This window comes from Aethalodelphis obliquidens, unplaced genomic scaffold (assembly GCF_003676395.1).
Source record: "Aethalodelphis obliquidens isolate GAN/ISIS:26980383/991018 unplaced genomic scaffold, ASM367639v1 scaffold9, whole genome shotgun sequence".
Lineage (NCBI taxonomy): Eukaryota > Metazoa > Chordata > Mammalia > Artiodactyla > Delphinidae > Aethalodelphis > Aethalodelphis obliquidens.
Genome location: NW_020837953.1, coordinates 51,058,490 through 51,071,240, shown reverse-complemented (window position 1 = coordinate 51,071,240; position 12,751 = coordinate 51,058,490). Strand labels below are relative to the sequence as shown.

Sequence of the window (12,751 nt, the reverse complement as noted above, 5' to 3'; positions counted from 1 at the left end):
GGCCAGCGTGTCCTCGGGCTGCCACTGGGGCCTCGGGGAGCCCCCCAGGGGTCTGCGTTGCTCCCCAAGACGCTGCTGGAACAGTCCTCTGGGAGCCCCTAGCAGAGGCCGTGCCTCCCAGGCAGGGGTGGTGGCCGGGTGACCCCTGGGCCTCTGGCGCCCTTGGGTCTGTTTGTCCCATGTCCCAGGTGGTCCCCGAGCCTTGAGCCCTGGGAAGCCGAGCTGCAGAGCCTGACGCTGCCTTGTCTCCTCCAGGTGACGGCGACATTGTAAATAACATGTACGGGCCGGACCCCGACCTGCTGGCTGGCGAGAGCGCCGAGGACGAGACCGAGGACAGCATCATGTCCCCCATCCCCATGGGGCCGCCGTCCCCTTTCCCCACCAGCGAGGACTTCACGCCCAAGGAAGGCTCGCCCTACGAGGCCCCCGTCTACATTCCTGAGGACATCCCCATCCCACCGGACTTCGAGCTCCGCGAGTCCTCTATCCCCGGGGCCGGCCTGGGGATCTGGGCCAAGAAGAAGATGGAGGTCGGGGAGCGGTTTGGCCCGTACATGGTGGCGCCCCGGGCCGCGCTGAAGGAGGTGGACTTCGGCTGGGAGGTGAGCTCTGTCGTGCAGGGTGACTGATCGCGGCCATTATCTCGCGCTCCATCTGTTTACAAAGCCGGGTGGGCTGAGCCGCCGGGGGCCGGAGGCCGGGTAGGAGAGAGCGTTCGAATGTCACATTTCCCAGGCTTATTTTATCCTGCGGCTTGCATGACGCGACCCCGAAAACACCAGAGGGCCTCGTAGCTGCCTGGCAGCCCCCGTCCGCTGTGCCCGCTCTCTTCCCGGAAATGTGTCTTTAATGAGCTCATGTCTTAAACCCCCGAGCTTCCCGTCTGGATCTTAGGTGCTAAGGCTGCAATCTCGGCAGAACCTCAGAGATGGATGGCCTCTCCCAGAACAGGAGCCTCTGCTCCCGGGAAAGCCCCTCAGATGGGGGCCCACCTCCTGGCAGGAGCAGCCAGGGGCAGCTTGTAAAACGTGCCTGGTGGCCGCGCTGCCGCAGATGCCCCAGGCACGTCCATGCCAAGGGCCTCCTGCCGGGCTGCCCGGTCAGCGGGCTCCCTGAGAGCAGCCCGCGCTTCTCAGATGAGCGGGGACAGAGAGGCGCACCTTGTGGTTAGCATTTCCCTGACGACCTGGGCCTGGCTCGAGGGTCCTGGAGCCCATGTGCGGTCAGGAGAGGGAGGCCGGTTAGGTGGGGGGCGGCCACTGACACCCCCAAAGGCGGCCCTCCCTCTGGAGGTATCCTGCTCGGGCCACGGGTGTCGCTGGGCCCCAGTGGGGGGGCTTTCAGGGTGGTCTCAGAAGGCCCGTGGGCCCCACAGGAGCGCTCTCCCCTCTGGTCCTAGCCTTTCTGCTGGCTCCACAGGGCCAATGCTCGGTGGTATTCTTGGCAGGGACCCTGCCTGGACGGAAAATGCGAATGCCAACGCAGATTCCTTCTGGGTGTTTCACAACTTCCAAAAGTGCTTGGACGGAGGTCAGTTCTAGGAAGGGGTGCGCCGTCCAAGGAGGGAAGAGGGCCTTGTGTGGCCGGCAGCCGTGTCCCCTACAGTGGACCAGGGCAGCGGGGGTCAGGGGAGCCGACTCCCCGCAGCTGCTCCGTGGCTTTGGAGAAGTTCCCAAGCTGTGCGTCTTGGCGTTCTGTGTACAGCAAGGGGCGAATCTGGATCTGTCTTTCCCCTCTCATGAGTCTTTACAGCTTGGAAGGCTGCCTTGGAGCCTCCGCTGCTCCCTAGAGATGTGCACGGCCTCTTCCTAACCCCTGGGAAGCTCCTGGACCCCCCGCAGCCCTTGAGCATCTCCCCCGGGCCCGTCAGCTTTGGAAACCCTCCGTAAAGGTCAAAGAGGCTGCCTGAGTCAGTGCACGTGCTGGTGGCAGTGGCCGCAGACCTGAGACCGCCATGCCCTTCACAAGGACACGGGGGTGCCCCGAACGCAGGATGCCCCCGCTCTCCAGCAAGCTGGTGGAGTGTGGCTTGTGGTAGCACATGGAGTGTAGACATCAGGGGACACAGAAGCCCCCTGCCGGGTGCCAGCTGACAGCCTGAGCTCTGTAGACTTTGAAGGTTTAGAGGGGTAGTGGGTTGACCAGATGGACGGAAGAGCAGGCCAGCCAGAATTCACAACGGTCCAGAGTGGGGGAGGCCGCAGCTTGGCCAGCTGGACCGTGCCCTGCTGTCCCCAGGCGCCCGACGCCGTGTGTGCCTCTCGAGGTCGGGTCACCTGCAGAAGCGGCCGGCCAGGTGGGAGCAAGGTGAGGTGGGAGGTGAGGAGTTGGGAGGTGCGGCCCTCCTGGAGGCAGGTCGTGTGCTCTTCGGAGACCCACAGGGTGGCCCTCGCTGGGCCGAGGAGAGCATCTTCGGACAACGTGACAGGTAAGTGGTTTGGGCTGTTCAGTGGCTTTTTGCAGACGGCCTGTCCTGTCCTTCCCGCCTGGCTGTTCGGAAGGAATTTGGGGGTGTTGTGTCGCGTGCTCGGAAAGGCCTGGACTATTGAATTAGGAGGCGCCTTCAGATGCTGCAGGGCAAACGGACCCTACGGGTAGGCGATGGGTGACCTTGAGGCAACCTGGCTCTTGTCTGCTCTGATGCAGGCCTCTGTTTGCTCTATTTTTAAAGAAACAGCCCGTATCGCCGCCGCCCTGGGTGCCGGGCCTGGTACGGGCCGTGGCTCTTATCTGCCCGGTGGTGCCTGTTGACTTTGCGATATCACTTGTCCTCCGTGTACGTGCGGGAACGCTCCCCTCCACGGCACCTCCCCCGACAGCGCCTTGATTCCGGGGCCGTGACCTGACCGCCACCTCCCCCCGGAGCCGGCCGGGTCCACGTCCTCACGTAGAGTTCCAGACGCGCCGGCGGGATCTGACTTTGTTTCCTCGGCGAGTCCGGGCCCTGACCACCTGCTCTGGGTTTCGCGGCCTCCCGTCCCGTCCCGTCCAATGCGGTCGTGAGCAGCTGTCTGTGTCACCGTCATCGTGGCCGAGCCCCAAGGGCAGAATCGGGCTGGAAGGAGGGGGAGGACGAAGTAGGCACCCCGAAAATCAGGGCGAACCCGCTTTTGCTTGAAATAAATCGTAAGGTCGAGGTGGTTTCTTTCTAGCACCGTGGGTCTCTGGGGTGGAACTCAAAGAGCCTCACGCGCATCCTGAAACAGGCGACCGATGTGTCACTTTGTTTCTGTGCCCTGCTCGAGTGTGACAGCGTCTGGGCCAGAGGAGCGGCGGCTGCTGCCCCTTCAAGGGCAGGCGTGGTCCTCGCCTTTGCTCTGCTGCAAACAGGGCTCGAGATTAGGGGCAGAAAGCCCAGCCTCCAGAGCCTGGATCCTTCTGTGGCTCCGGACCGCAGAAGGGTCTCCAGCGAGCCCCGGAGTCCCGAGGTGAGGCCGCTGGCCACGCCCCCATATGCCCCTGCTGGGACGCTCTCCCCGGGCCTGCGGCCAGCTCAGCCCAGAGCAGGCCTGGCGACCAAGACAATCGCTAGCAACACGTCAGGGCCTCAGTGTCACAGCCAAGGAGGCCAGGGCAGACGCGGGACGGCCAGAGGCAGGGCCCAGGGACGACACGCGAAGGCCTGCAGTCGGCCCGAGTCGTGTGTGTCGACGTTGAGCCTCATGCCGGTAATGAAGCTTCGCAAATCAGGCTGATTTGGTTTTACTACAATTTACGTGACGTTTAGTTCCCGGAGAAGAAAGAACAGGTAATGACGTTGTAGCGAAGGTGGCAAAGGAGCTCTGAGGGAGCGCCTGGGAGGATCTGGATCCCTGAGGGGCGGAGGGTGGTGGGAGCGTTTTGTGGCCTGGCCGGGCTCGGAGTGTGCTTGCTCCTGTGAGGTCTGGTGTTGGGGTCCAGCAGGAGAGGGGGGTCCAGAGACAGCCCCTTGCAGGCACAGGGTGGGTATCCCTCGGGGGACGGGCTCAAAATCAAGGTCAAACCGATTATTCCTACCCTCCTTTTGGTACACCACGGAAACAATTTTCTTTCTACCCAGAGAACAGAATTCCTATCGCGGACCATTCCATTGAACTAAAATCCAAGGGTCCCATCTCCTTTTCTCTTTTTGTGGTGCACACGGTTTCCGGTGACGCGATGCCTCTGTCCCTGCTGGGGCAGCATGAGTGACCTGGCATTTTCAGGGTCAAGGTGGCAGGAGCAGCCTTGTTTCACGTAGGAATTTTACTTGAGCAAAATGGGGAGGTGCGTGTGCGCCCCGCGGCTGGCACCCTCCCCCCTCTGTTCATCTGCCCTTCCTCCCCATGTGGGCGTCAGGAACATTCAATGACTCTAAACCTTCCCCCACTCCCACCGGGTGCTTTGGGGGACACCAGGAAGTGACTCCCTGTCATTTTGGAAGAAAGCACAGATGGGCTCTGCGAGCTCCCCGGACCTGGCAGCCGCATCCTTGGACGCAGATGGGAGTGTGGGGTGTGTGGAAACGGCCCCCCGTGGGCTCCATCTCAAAGGAAGGTCGTCTGTCCTCGTGCCCGGGAGGATGCTCGAACTCCCGGACCCCTCCCCCCAGACACAGCCTGCCCAGAATAAATCACCCAGTGATTGCATTTTATTGCCCTGGGGTCTGAAAAACAATGATTTTGATCATTTGTTGAGTAAATCATGACATTTATCATCGTGCTGTTTATTTTGCTAATTAAGAGGTGGCTGCGAGCGACAGCCCAGAGGGAGCCGGGCTGTGGCGCCCTCTCCTCAGAGGTGCCACCTGCCCCCGAGGCGGGGCCCTGCAGCTGTGCTGGTCTCCACGGGGAGGTGGCAGGAGTGGTTTGCACACCGCAAGCACCCGGTTCTGTTTGTTTCCTGGTGCAGCGCTCGTCTCCCCCAGAAAGGCAGGCTCTCCGGTGCCCAGAGCTTTGCCCAGCCTGTAGCTGGCACTCAAGCATCATCTGTCGAAAAAAAATGCGTCTGCCTCTGTTTAAGGAGCTGGTGGAAAACGTTAACGTGAATTGATGGGGCTTCAATTATCTGAAGAACTGACTTGAGTGGATTACCTCATCCCGTTGGCTATGGTTCCTGAATATTAATATACGTGTTCATTTGCTCCATCAACAAATGGCCGTGTCTGGGCCAGGGCCTGTGGGAAGCTCCAGGGTCACAGGGGGAGTTGCCCCAAGGCCTCAGGCTGCCCTGTCTCTCGGGTGCTACCATCACACGGCCCCCAAGCCAGCTCCTCTGGGGTCCAGGGCTCCCCCTGCATGGCTCTGGCGAGGGCCAGGACCCACCAGCCACCCCCGAGGACCACGGGCTGCCAGCACATCCCGAGATGCTAGGGCAGGGGATGTTCCAGGCAAAAGCTGCTACCCAGCCGCGCACGCTCAGATTATGAGACGTTGCTGCTAATGTAAGACTGGCTGAGACCAAATTCAGTGCGACACGGGGAGGGGCAGGAGCTCCTGGGCGGGGCTGGCCTCTGCGCCCTGGCACCTGCCCCAGCCTGGCCGGGAGTCACGTGGGCACCTCAGCGCTGGCCCCAGGTCTCCGTGGGGAACGGGCCTCCACTTCTTTCTTCTCCTGCATTTACACCCTCACGCTCTGGCCTCAAGGACCCTGTCCTCTTTCTTGCTGAACTTACCACACCCCTGAATGTGAGCACGATTCACCAACACCCCGGGGGCTCCCTGCCCCCAAGGCCATCAAGGCCTGGGCTCAGGCAGCAGTGACTCCTGTTATAACCAAGCACCCACCTACCCCTGGGACAGGGTTCCCGAGGCTCTTGGGAATGGGCTTCGATTCTCTCTAGTCCCTGCCGCATAAGGACCAAACGAGAAATCCCGTCCACCGGGAGACAGACACATGCTGGACTTGTCACCTGAAAGATCCTGGATGCACCTGGTAGCCCCAGAAGCCTGAGCTTCCCAGCGCCCTGCCCCCTGCACTGACCTCCTGGCGCTGTGGGCGCCTGTCCGGCCTCAAAAGAGCTGAGGCAGCCAGCGCCCCTATGGCCAGGCCTGGCCGTTCCCCAGGGCTCAGGAAGGAGGTGCTCAACCTCCAGGAGGAACAGCAACAGTGGCGGCTGGTCTGCACCCGCAGGCATGTCATTCGCCAGCAGCCCTGTGGAAGCAGAGCTGGTGTCCAGCCGGCGGGCACCTCCTCTGTGGCCCTGAACTGCCGACAGCCACAGAATCCCCGGCTCTTTCAGCCCCAGCCCACCCGTGGATGGACCTGTGGCCCCAGGACGGTGAGAGAGGAAAGCTGGGCTCAGCAGCCCCCCACTGCTCCAGGTGACCCCGAGAGGAGGGTCACGCAGCCTGGGAGGAGGGACAAGCCCTGGCTCTAGACAGCGTCTGCTAAGTTTGCAGAGCAAAATGTGACAGCTGGTACTTGAAGGTCAGGACTGCCCTTCAGACGTTTCCCGGGCGTCTGAGACCTGAGAGCAGAGGTCTCCATCCGAGAGCCTCACACGGAATCGCCTGGAGCATCAGAAAAGCAGGTGCCCAGACCTCACTCGAGAGACGCCAGGCTTTGGCCAGATGAGGGACTAGCCGTGTCTGTTTTGCCCAGGACTGTCCTGGTTTTGAACCAAAAGTCCCAAGAAACCTCCCTGAGCACTGGGTTTGTGAAAACTTCTAGGAAGTTAGAATGTGCCGTGGGGGTGAGAATAGCCAGTCTGGAAAGAAGGAGAAGTGGGGGATCCTTCCGGACCTCCAGCATCTGCACCAGGGGCCCCGGGAGGCAAGGGGGACGATTTGGGTCGGGTCGCTGGGGGCATCCAGATACTCCGCAGGCGATGCTACTGCGGGGAACGGCTTGTCCCAGAGCCACCCCTGCGGCCCAAGTACAGGTGGCCGTGCTCCGTGCTGCACACACACGAGCACACTTCCTACCCTCTCTCGTCCACGTTCATCCTGGTGCAAGGATCACACTTCAGCCTCTTCCGTGCATTCTCCACCCTGAAGCCCGCGGGGCAAGTGCTCTCGGGCCATGCCGAGGCAATGCTTCTTTGCTTCTTTATTTTTGGGTCTTAGACCATCTTGCTGTGTTTACTCTTGGAATTCCAGCCGTGCGGGAAAGCCTGTTGGGGAAGGGGGCCAGGACCGGTCTCCACTGTAAAGGCTGGGCCTCTTGTTGGTCTGACGGCCTTACTCACAGGGCTTGGTATTCTCAGTCCCCAGTCTTTTCTGTCCTTTCTCTCCATGGCACCAGGCACACACTGGGACCATCCCGGCAGCATCCCGCCCCGCAGGGACACGGGAGCCCGGAGTCTCCCTTTACTTTGCCCTCCTCTGCCCAGCCGGCTAATTCACCCCTGACACTGACCCTCCTTCTGCGTGGTCTGGAATTTTATTTTAGACCTAGAAACATGGCAGGGCCTTTTTGTCCCCCTGGAATGATTTTCTGAATGTGTTTAGGAGGCGTAACGTGTATTCAGGAAGCGTCCAAAGTCTAAGCTGCCGCCCATTGAATGTTCACACACCGTGGAAACACCAGGATGATAACAGGTTTGGGGACCTCTTCCCAGGCTGTCAAACAGGAATCCGGATCCGACGAGAGGGGCTGTCCTGTGGGACCAGGGCCGAGTGGGAGGCGGCCTGGCTGCGCTTGTGCAGCGGGGCTGGGGACACAGAAACCCATGCCCTCGCGTTTCCTCGGGAACCGCTCCCAGCGCAGACCCTCTGCCATCTCTCCCAAGCACCATGACATCAGGTCCAGACGTTTTTAGCCCAAGAATGCCATGAAATCCTGCACTATCTTAGGCCCAGCTCCGAGGCACGGGTATATAAGGAATTTTCGGAAAAAGGAGAGAGAATGACTAAGAATACCTCCCTGGTAGTTCTTCTTTATTTCCTTAAGGGGTAATAACTCAGACACAGTCCAGCAGAGGGTACTTTCTTTAAATAGAGCATTCTGATTCACAAGCGAAAAAGGAAATAAATATTTTCTTTTCATATTCGAGAGACGTCCATGAATACCAACTTCTTAAATGGTATGTTACCATCTGTATCACACACACACACACACACACACACACACAGGAACACACACACACTCACACCAGTGACAACAAGCCCGCCCTTACCCTGGAGCAGGCTGCTTGTGAACCAGAGACGTGGAAATAGCCTTGGGGTTGTCAGAAGGGAGCGAGTGGGAAGGTGGAAGGAGGGCAAGATGGCTTCTCCTCCGGGTGGCCGCTCAGCCTCCCCAGGGGACCTGGGCTCAGCCTATCCCACTGGCTCCCAGAAAGCCGGCAGGCATGGGGTGCTCTGTCACCTCTTCCTGCCCTCCCGCCTCCTTTTTCTTTAAGGGAAATGGGGATCACACGTTCAGGGACGATGGCAAGGGCACCTGGGTCCCTGTGCTGGGCGGGACTGGCGAGGCTGGGGCAGGCTGACTGGACAGCTGCTCTGTGGCCCAAAGCGTGGGCGAGAGGGGAAGGCCTGGCGTTCATTAGGCCCCTGCTGTGTGCACACGCTGGCCACGCAAGGCGCTTTCTACTCCGTGGTCCTCATTCTGTCTGTAAGTAGATCCCAAGTCCCAGCCCGATGGACCGTAGCAGGGCCTGGCGGGCATTAGTGTCCACCCCTCGGGTGCCCCGCTGTGGAATTCTCTGGACCCCGGAGAGAGCCATCAGCCTCTCTGGAGCCAGGATCCTGATCTGGTCCCAGGGCGCCTGGGGCCTGGCTGGCGGGGGGAGACGTGTTCAGGCAGGAACCATGGGGTTCCCGCCCCAGGCCATCAGCCTGCAAGGCGCAAAGTCCAGGAATCTAAAAGGACATCTTTGCCACCTGCTCACCTCAGGCGTGGGTCCCACGGAGCTGCGGGTCTCAAACGGTCGTGCTGAGGATCCCCCAGTCACCTTCAAAATGCAGATTCGGGGCCCCACCCTTACCTAGTGGGTTAGAATTCCTGACGGGGGTCCCCAGGAATCTGCATTCTATTTAGCAGTGGAAGAGGGGCCACTGGGAGGTCTCCATTCCCGGGTGGAAGCCCCAAGAAAGGGCTTACCGTGGATTTCCCTGCTCCTGCCCCCGCACCCCTCCGCCACTGCCCCCAAGCCCGGAGCCAGGCGCAGCCCGGCGGCCCCACTGTCCTCCTGGTGGAGCTCTGGGCGGCAGGTGAGGCCGGGAAGGGGCCCCGGAGCGATCCCACCCGCACCCCGACAGCTGGCCACTGGCACTGCTGTCCTCCCGGGGGGGGAGCCTGCTGGAGACTGCCCAGGGACCCGACACCCCCCCAAGGGCATGGCCTGATGGTCAAGGTTGGGGCAGGGGGTGCTCCCCGGGCACCGATCGTCTGTGTCACGCCTGGAGATTACTTGGGGCATCACCATTTCTTCCCCTCACTGTGCAGGTGGGAACCCCGAGCCCTAGAAAGGGAAGGGGGTCCCACAGGGTCACATGGTAAGTTAGCACAGGGGCGAGGGACCAGACAGGGAAGCCCCAGGCGGCACCCTCTGCCTTGCCGCTTACCCCTGTGGTTCCTGCAGCCAACACATGCTGAGAACGGAGACTGGGCCAGCCACGCTGGCCCCGTGCGCCAGCCGCCGCAGTTAGAGCAGCCCCCAGCCCTCGTGGGCGTTCCACCCCCACCACCCTGTCCAGTGGGTGATGGCCCAGGCCCCAGCTCCTCCAGGGAAGCGGGGACCAGTAAGGTGTGGAGTGGCTCAGACGTACCCCTCAGCCTCCTCTGTCTGCACCCACACCGCCGGCCGAGCGGGGGTAGCTCTCAGGTTTGGCCTGGGCTGCCTCTGGCCGGCCCTCTCCGGGCTGAGCCCGTCTCCCCCAGGCAGGAAGCAAGTGGTGGGACCCACCTGCTAAGACTGAGGCATCTGCAGTGTCGCTCGTATACACGGAAAGATTATTTCAAGTACTTGCCCAGCAGTGGCCTCGCAGAGAGCAGGACGGGCCGGGAGGGTGGCCCCTCCTGAGAGCCGGCAGCTACTGGCCAGGAGGCTCCCCGCGGACCCCCGGCACGGCCTTGGCTGGCCCATCGTCCACCCCTCCCTGGGCCTCCCTCCCTGCTGGGTCAGATGAGCATCCCAGGCCTCGCAGGCCATAAAAGGTCTCCCTGGGTCACGGGACAAGGGCGTGGACCTCCAGCCAGACCTGCTTATCAAAGGTTCTCTCGGGTTGGGAATTTTTGTGGGCTGGTCATCCCCAGGTTAGGAATGCTCTCAGCGTGTCACAGGCCACCTCAGCCTCAGACAGAAACCGGGGTGATGCAGCCGCTCACCACACGTCCAGGGGCAGCAGCTGTCGGAGGGTCCCCCAGCAGGCCACCCTCTCCTGCTCTGCTCGGGGCTGGCGTAGGGCTCCCTCCACTCTCTGGGGCCCTGCTGGGCACTGAGATGCAGCTGGGTTTGCTCTGATCGAGGCCAGGTCAGGCCAGGAGGGCCTCTCCGGGCGAGAGGTCAGTCTGGGCGCAAGGCAGCAGGCCCCGCGGGACCCCCCGGAGCCAGTGTCCTGGGGCAGCGTCCCGCCCGGCCCTCATATTGTTTAGAGCACAGTGAAGAAAATGTCCTAAAGGTGACGTTTTAAGTCAGCCGACAGGATGCGCGTTGGTGTTGGTGGTCGTGTCTGCTCCTCCGCGTGGGAAGATGCTAAGGCAGGATGCCCTGGCATCATCACAGGAGTCAGCGTGCCGGTCCCTGCTCACCTGTGTGCCTGTCCCCCTGTGACACGTGCCACCGTGTTTCCAGGGGGTTGGCTTGAAGAGAGGCACCAGCCTCCACAGCAGCGCCCAGGGCACGCGGGGCTCCCGTCCTGCTGTCCTGCTATCCCGGCTGTGCCCCTTGCCCGGCTGCCAGGGCAGGGCCAGGATCACCAGCCCTGAGCGGGCCACGGGAGCACCTTTGTCTGGCTTTCAGTCTGCGTTCCTGCCTTCTGGGCTAATGCCCAGTTTAATTGCACATCCCATTGTGTCATCCCTGTTCAATCATGTTGAACAATACCTACATCCACTCCTTTCCCATTTAGATCTTTCTAAAGTCCATTCCGGCTTATCAGCACAGTCATTTCAGGAGCAGAGCTAAGATTTCTGCCTTTTAGGCCCAAGGCATTGTCTGTCCCCGCGGCAGCTGAGATAAACCCTCACCCAGAACAAAGTCGCAATGACCTTTTACAAGTAGAAGCCGCCTTGTTTCCCTCTAGACTAATTTATCAGCCTTCCTTTCAGCCGGTACTCAGTGGAGGCCCGGGAGAGCACTGCCAAGTGGGGGTGGACGGGTATTAGGACGCCCGGCTGGTTTGTTCTCAATGGCGCACCTCAGGGTCCGCGGGGATGGGAACTGTGCGTTGCCGTGGGGAAGGATGGGGCTCGTCAGAGAGGGTGAGGCCTGCAGGTGGCGGGGTCCAGGCAAGGTGGCCAAGCCCCCTGCCCTGGCCTCCTTCAGGGCCGAAGTAAAACCTCGTGGACAAAGTATGAGGCACGCTGGACTTAAGTAAAAATAACGGTGATGAAATGGCCTGTGGCCCTGGAGCGCCCCGGGGGAGGCCGCTGAGCTCTGGGGTGGCAGCTCACAGGTGGACGGGCAGAGAGCGAGGGATGGCTGAGAGGCTGGGGGGGATAGAGGAGGAGGGGGAGGGGGAGGATGACGACGACAGCGACGACAGGGATGGGCCACAAGGACGCTGGGGAGGCAGCTCAGGGAGCGTGAACCTCGTTGCCTTCCTTCGAGGAGGGAGACGGAAAAGGGGTCTGTTTTGCATTTTGATAAAAGCCTTCAGACTCCACTGATTGTATCATAGGGGCTGCCATGCTGAGGGGAACGTATTTGCCTTGTCCATAAAGCCTGCATCGCCATGGGGGAGACTCTCGTGGCACTGACTTGAAAGCTCGTCCAGGGATGGAGGACACGCGGCACCGGGGCTGAGAGGTGGAATCTCCAGCCCACGAGGAATTGACCTGGGCCTTCGGGAGGGCAGCCCAGCCTGGGCCTGGCCTGTCCAAGGGCCGCTGGGCCAGCTAAGCTCCCAGCGCCTGCTGCTCCCCCGTCAGTCCGGTAGCCCTCAGGGACCAGTCCCTGGTGAGGTCTGGACTCTGGTCTTCACTGGGGCTTCTGACTCAGCCCTGAGGGTGCGGGACGGCCCCTTGGAGCAGCAAGCCCTCAAAGGGCCTCGCAGGACTGAGGTTGGTAGAGTCACTAGTTTCTCGGTGACACCCTGGCAGCCCGGACTCCCTGCCTTCTCCCACACTTGCTTCACCCAGACAGACGTACAGTCCACACCAGGCCCCAACCGGAGAGGCTCCTGCGGGAACCCGGGGCCCATTGACAGCCCGAAGACAACACCAGAATTCCCCAACTTTTGAAGGTCTGTCTTGTATTGGCCTCCTAATTTAATCCTTCTTGGAACCTAGAATACATTGAAGATGGGCTCACCCCATCAGCTGGCCGGTCAGGCCCAGGGAGGCCTGGGGAGCCTGGGCTTCCGCTCCCCAGCAGAGCTGCACGGTTCTCGCGGCCGCTCCCTCGGGTGGGTCCTCCGTGCTGGGACAGGGGAGGCTGATTCTCCAGCTGGACCCACTAGGATGGGGCACGTCCTGCTCTGGGTCAGCACCTCCTACCCGCTCATGCCTCCGCCTTTACTGAGTGTGGCTTCCCAACCCATCCGAGCTGGTGCGCTGGGTCCGGAGGATTCCCCACCTCTGCACCCTGGGGTTGAGCCCAGAGCACTGACCCCAGCGCCTCTGGCTTCCTTTTTTGAGCTGTGCCTGTCCAGGTCCACGGAAGTCACACATCCACCAGGCAGGG

The 12,751-nt window shown here is 61.5% G+C and overlaps 1 protein-coding gene across 2 annotated transcripts in view; it reads left to right on the top strand.

Annotated features, from left to right (window-relative positions):
• The first annotated feature begins 261 nt into the window (after nt 1–261).
• The window catches only part of PRDM16 (PR/SET domain 16), a 214,664-nt gene continuing 202,174 nt past the window's right edge, over nt 262–12,751 (top strand). For both annotated transcript variants that reach the window (XM_027110444.1, XM_027110443.1), the window contains exon 1: nt 262–605. In XM_027110444.1, coding sequence (XP_026966245.1) covers nt 279–605 — 327 coding nt within the window. In that variant the 5' untranslated portion in view covers nt 262–278. The remainder of the gene's footprint in view (nt 606–12,751) is intronic.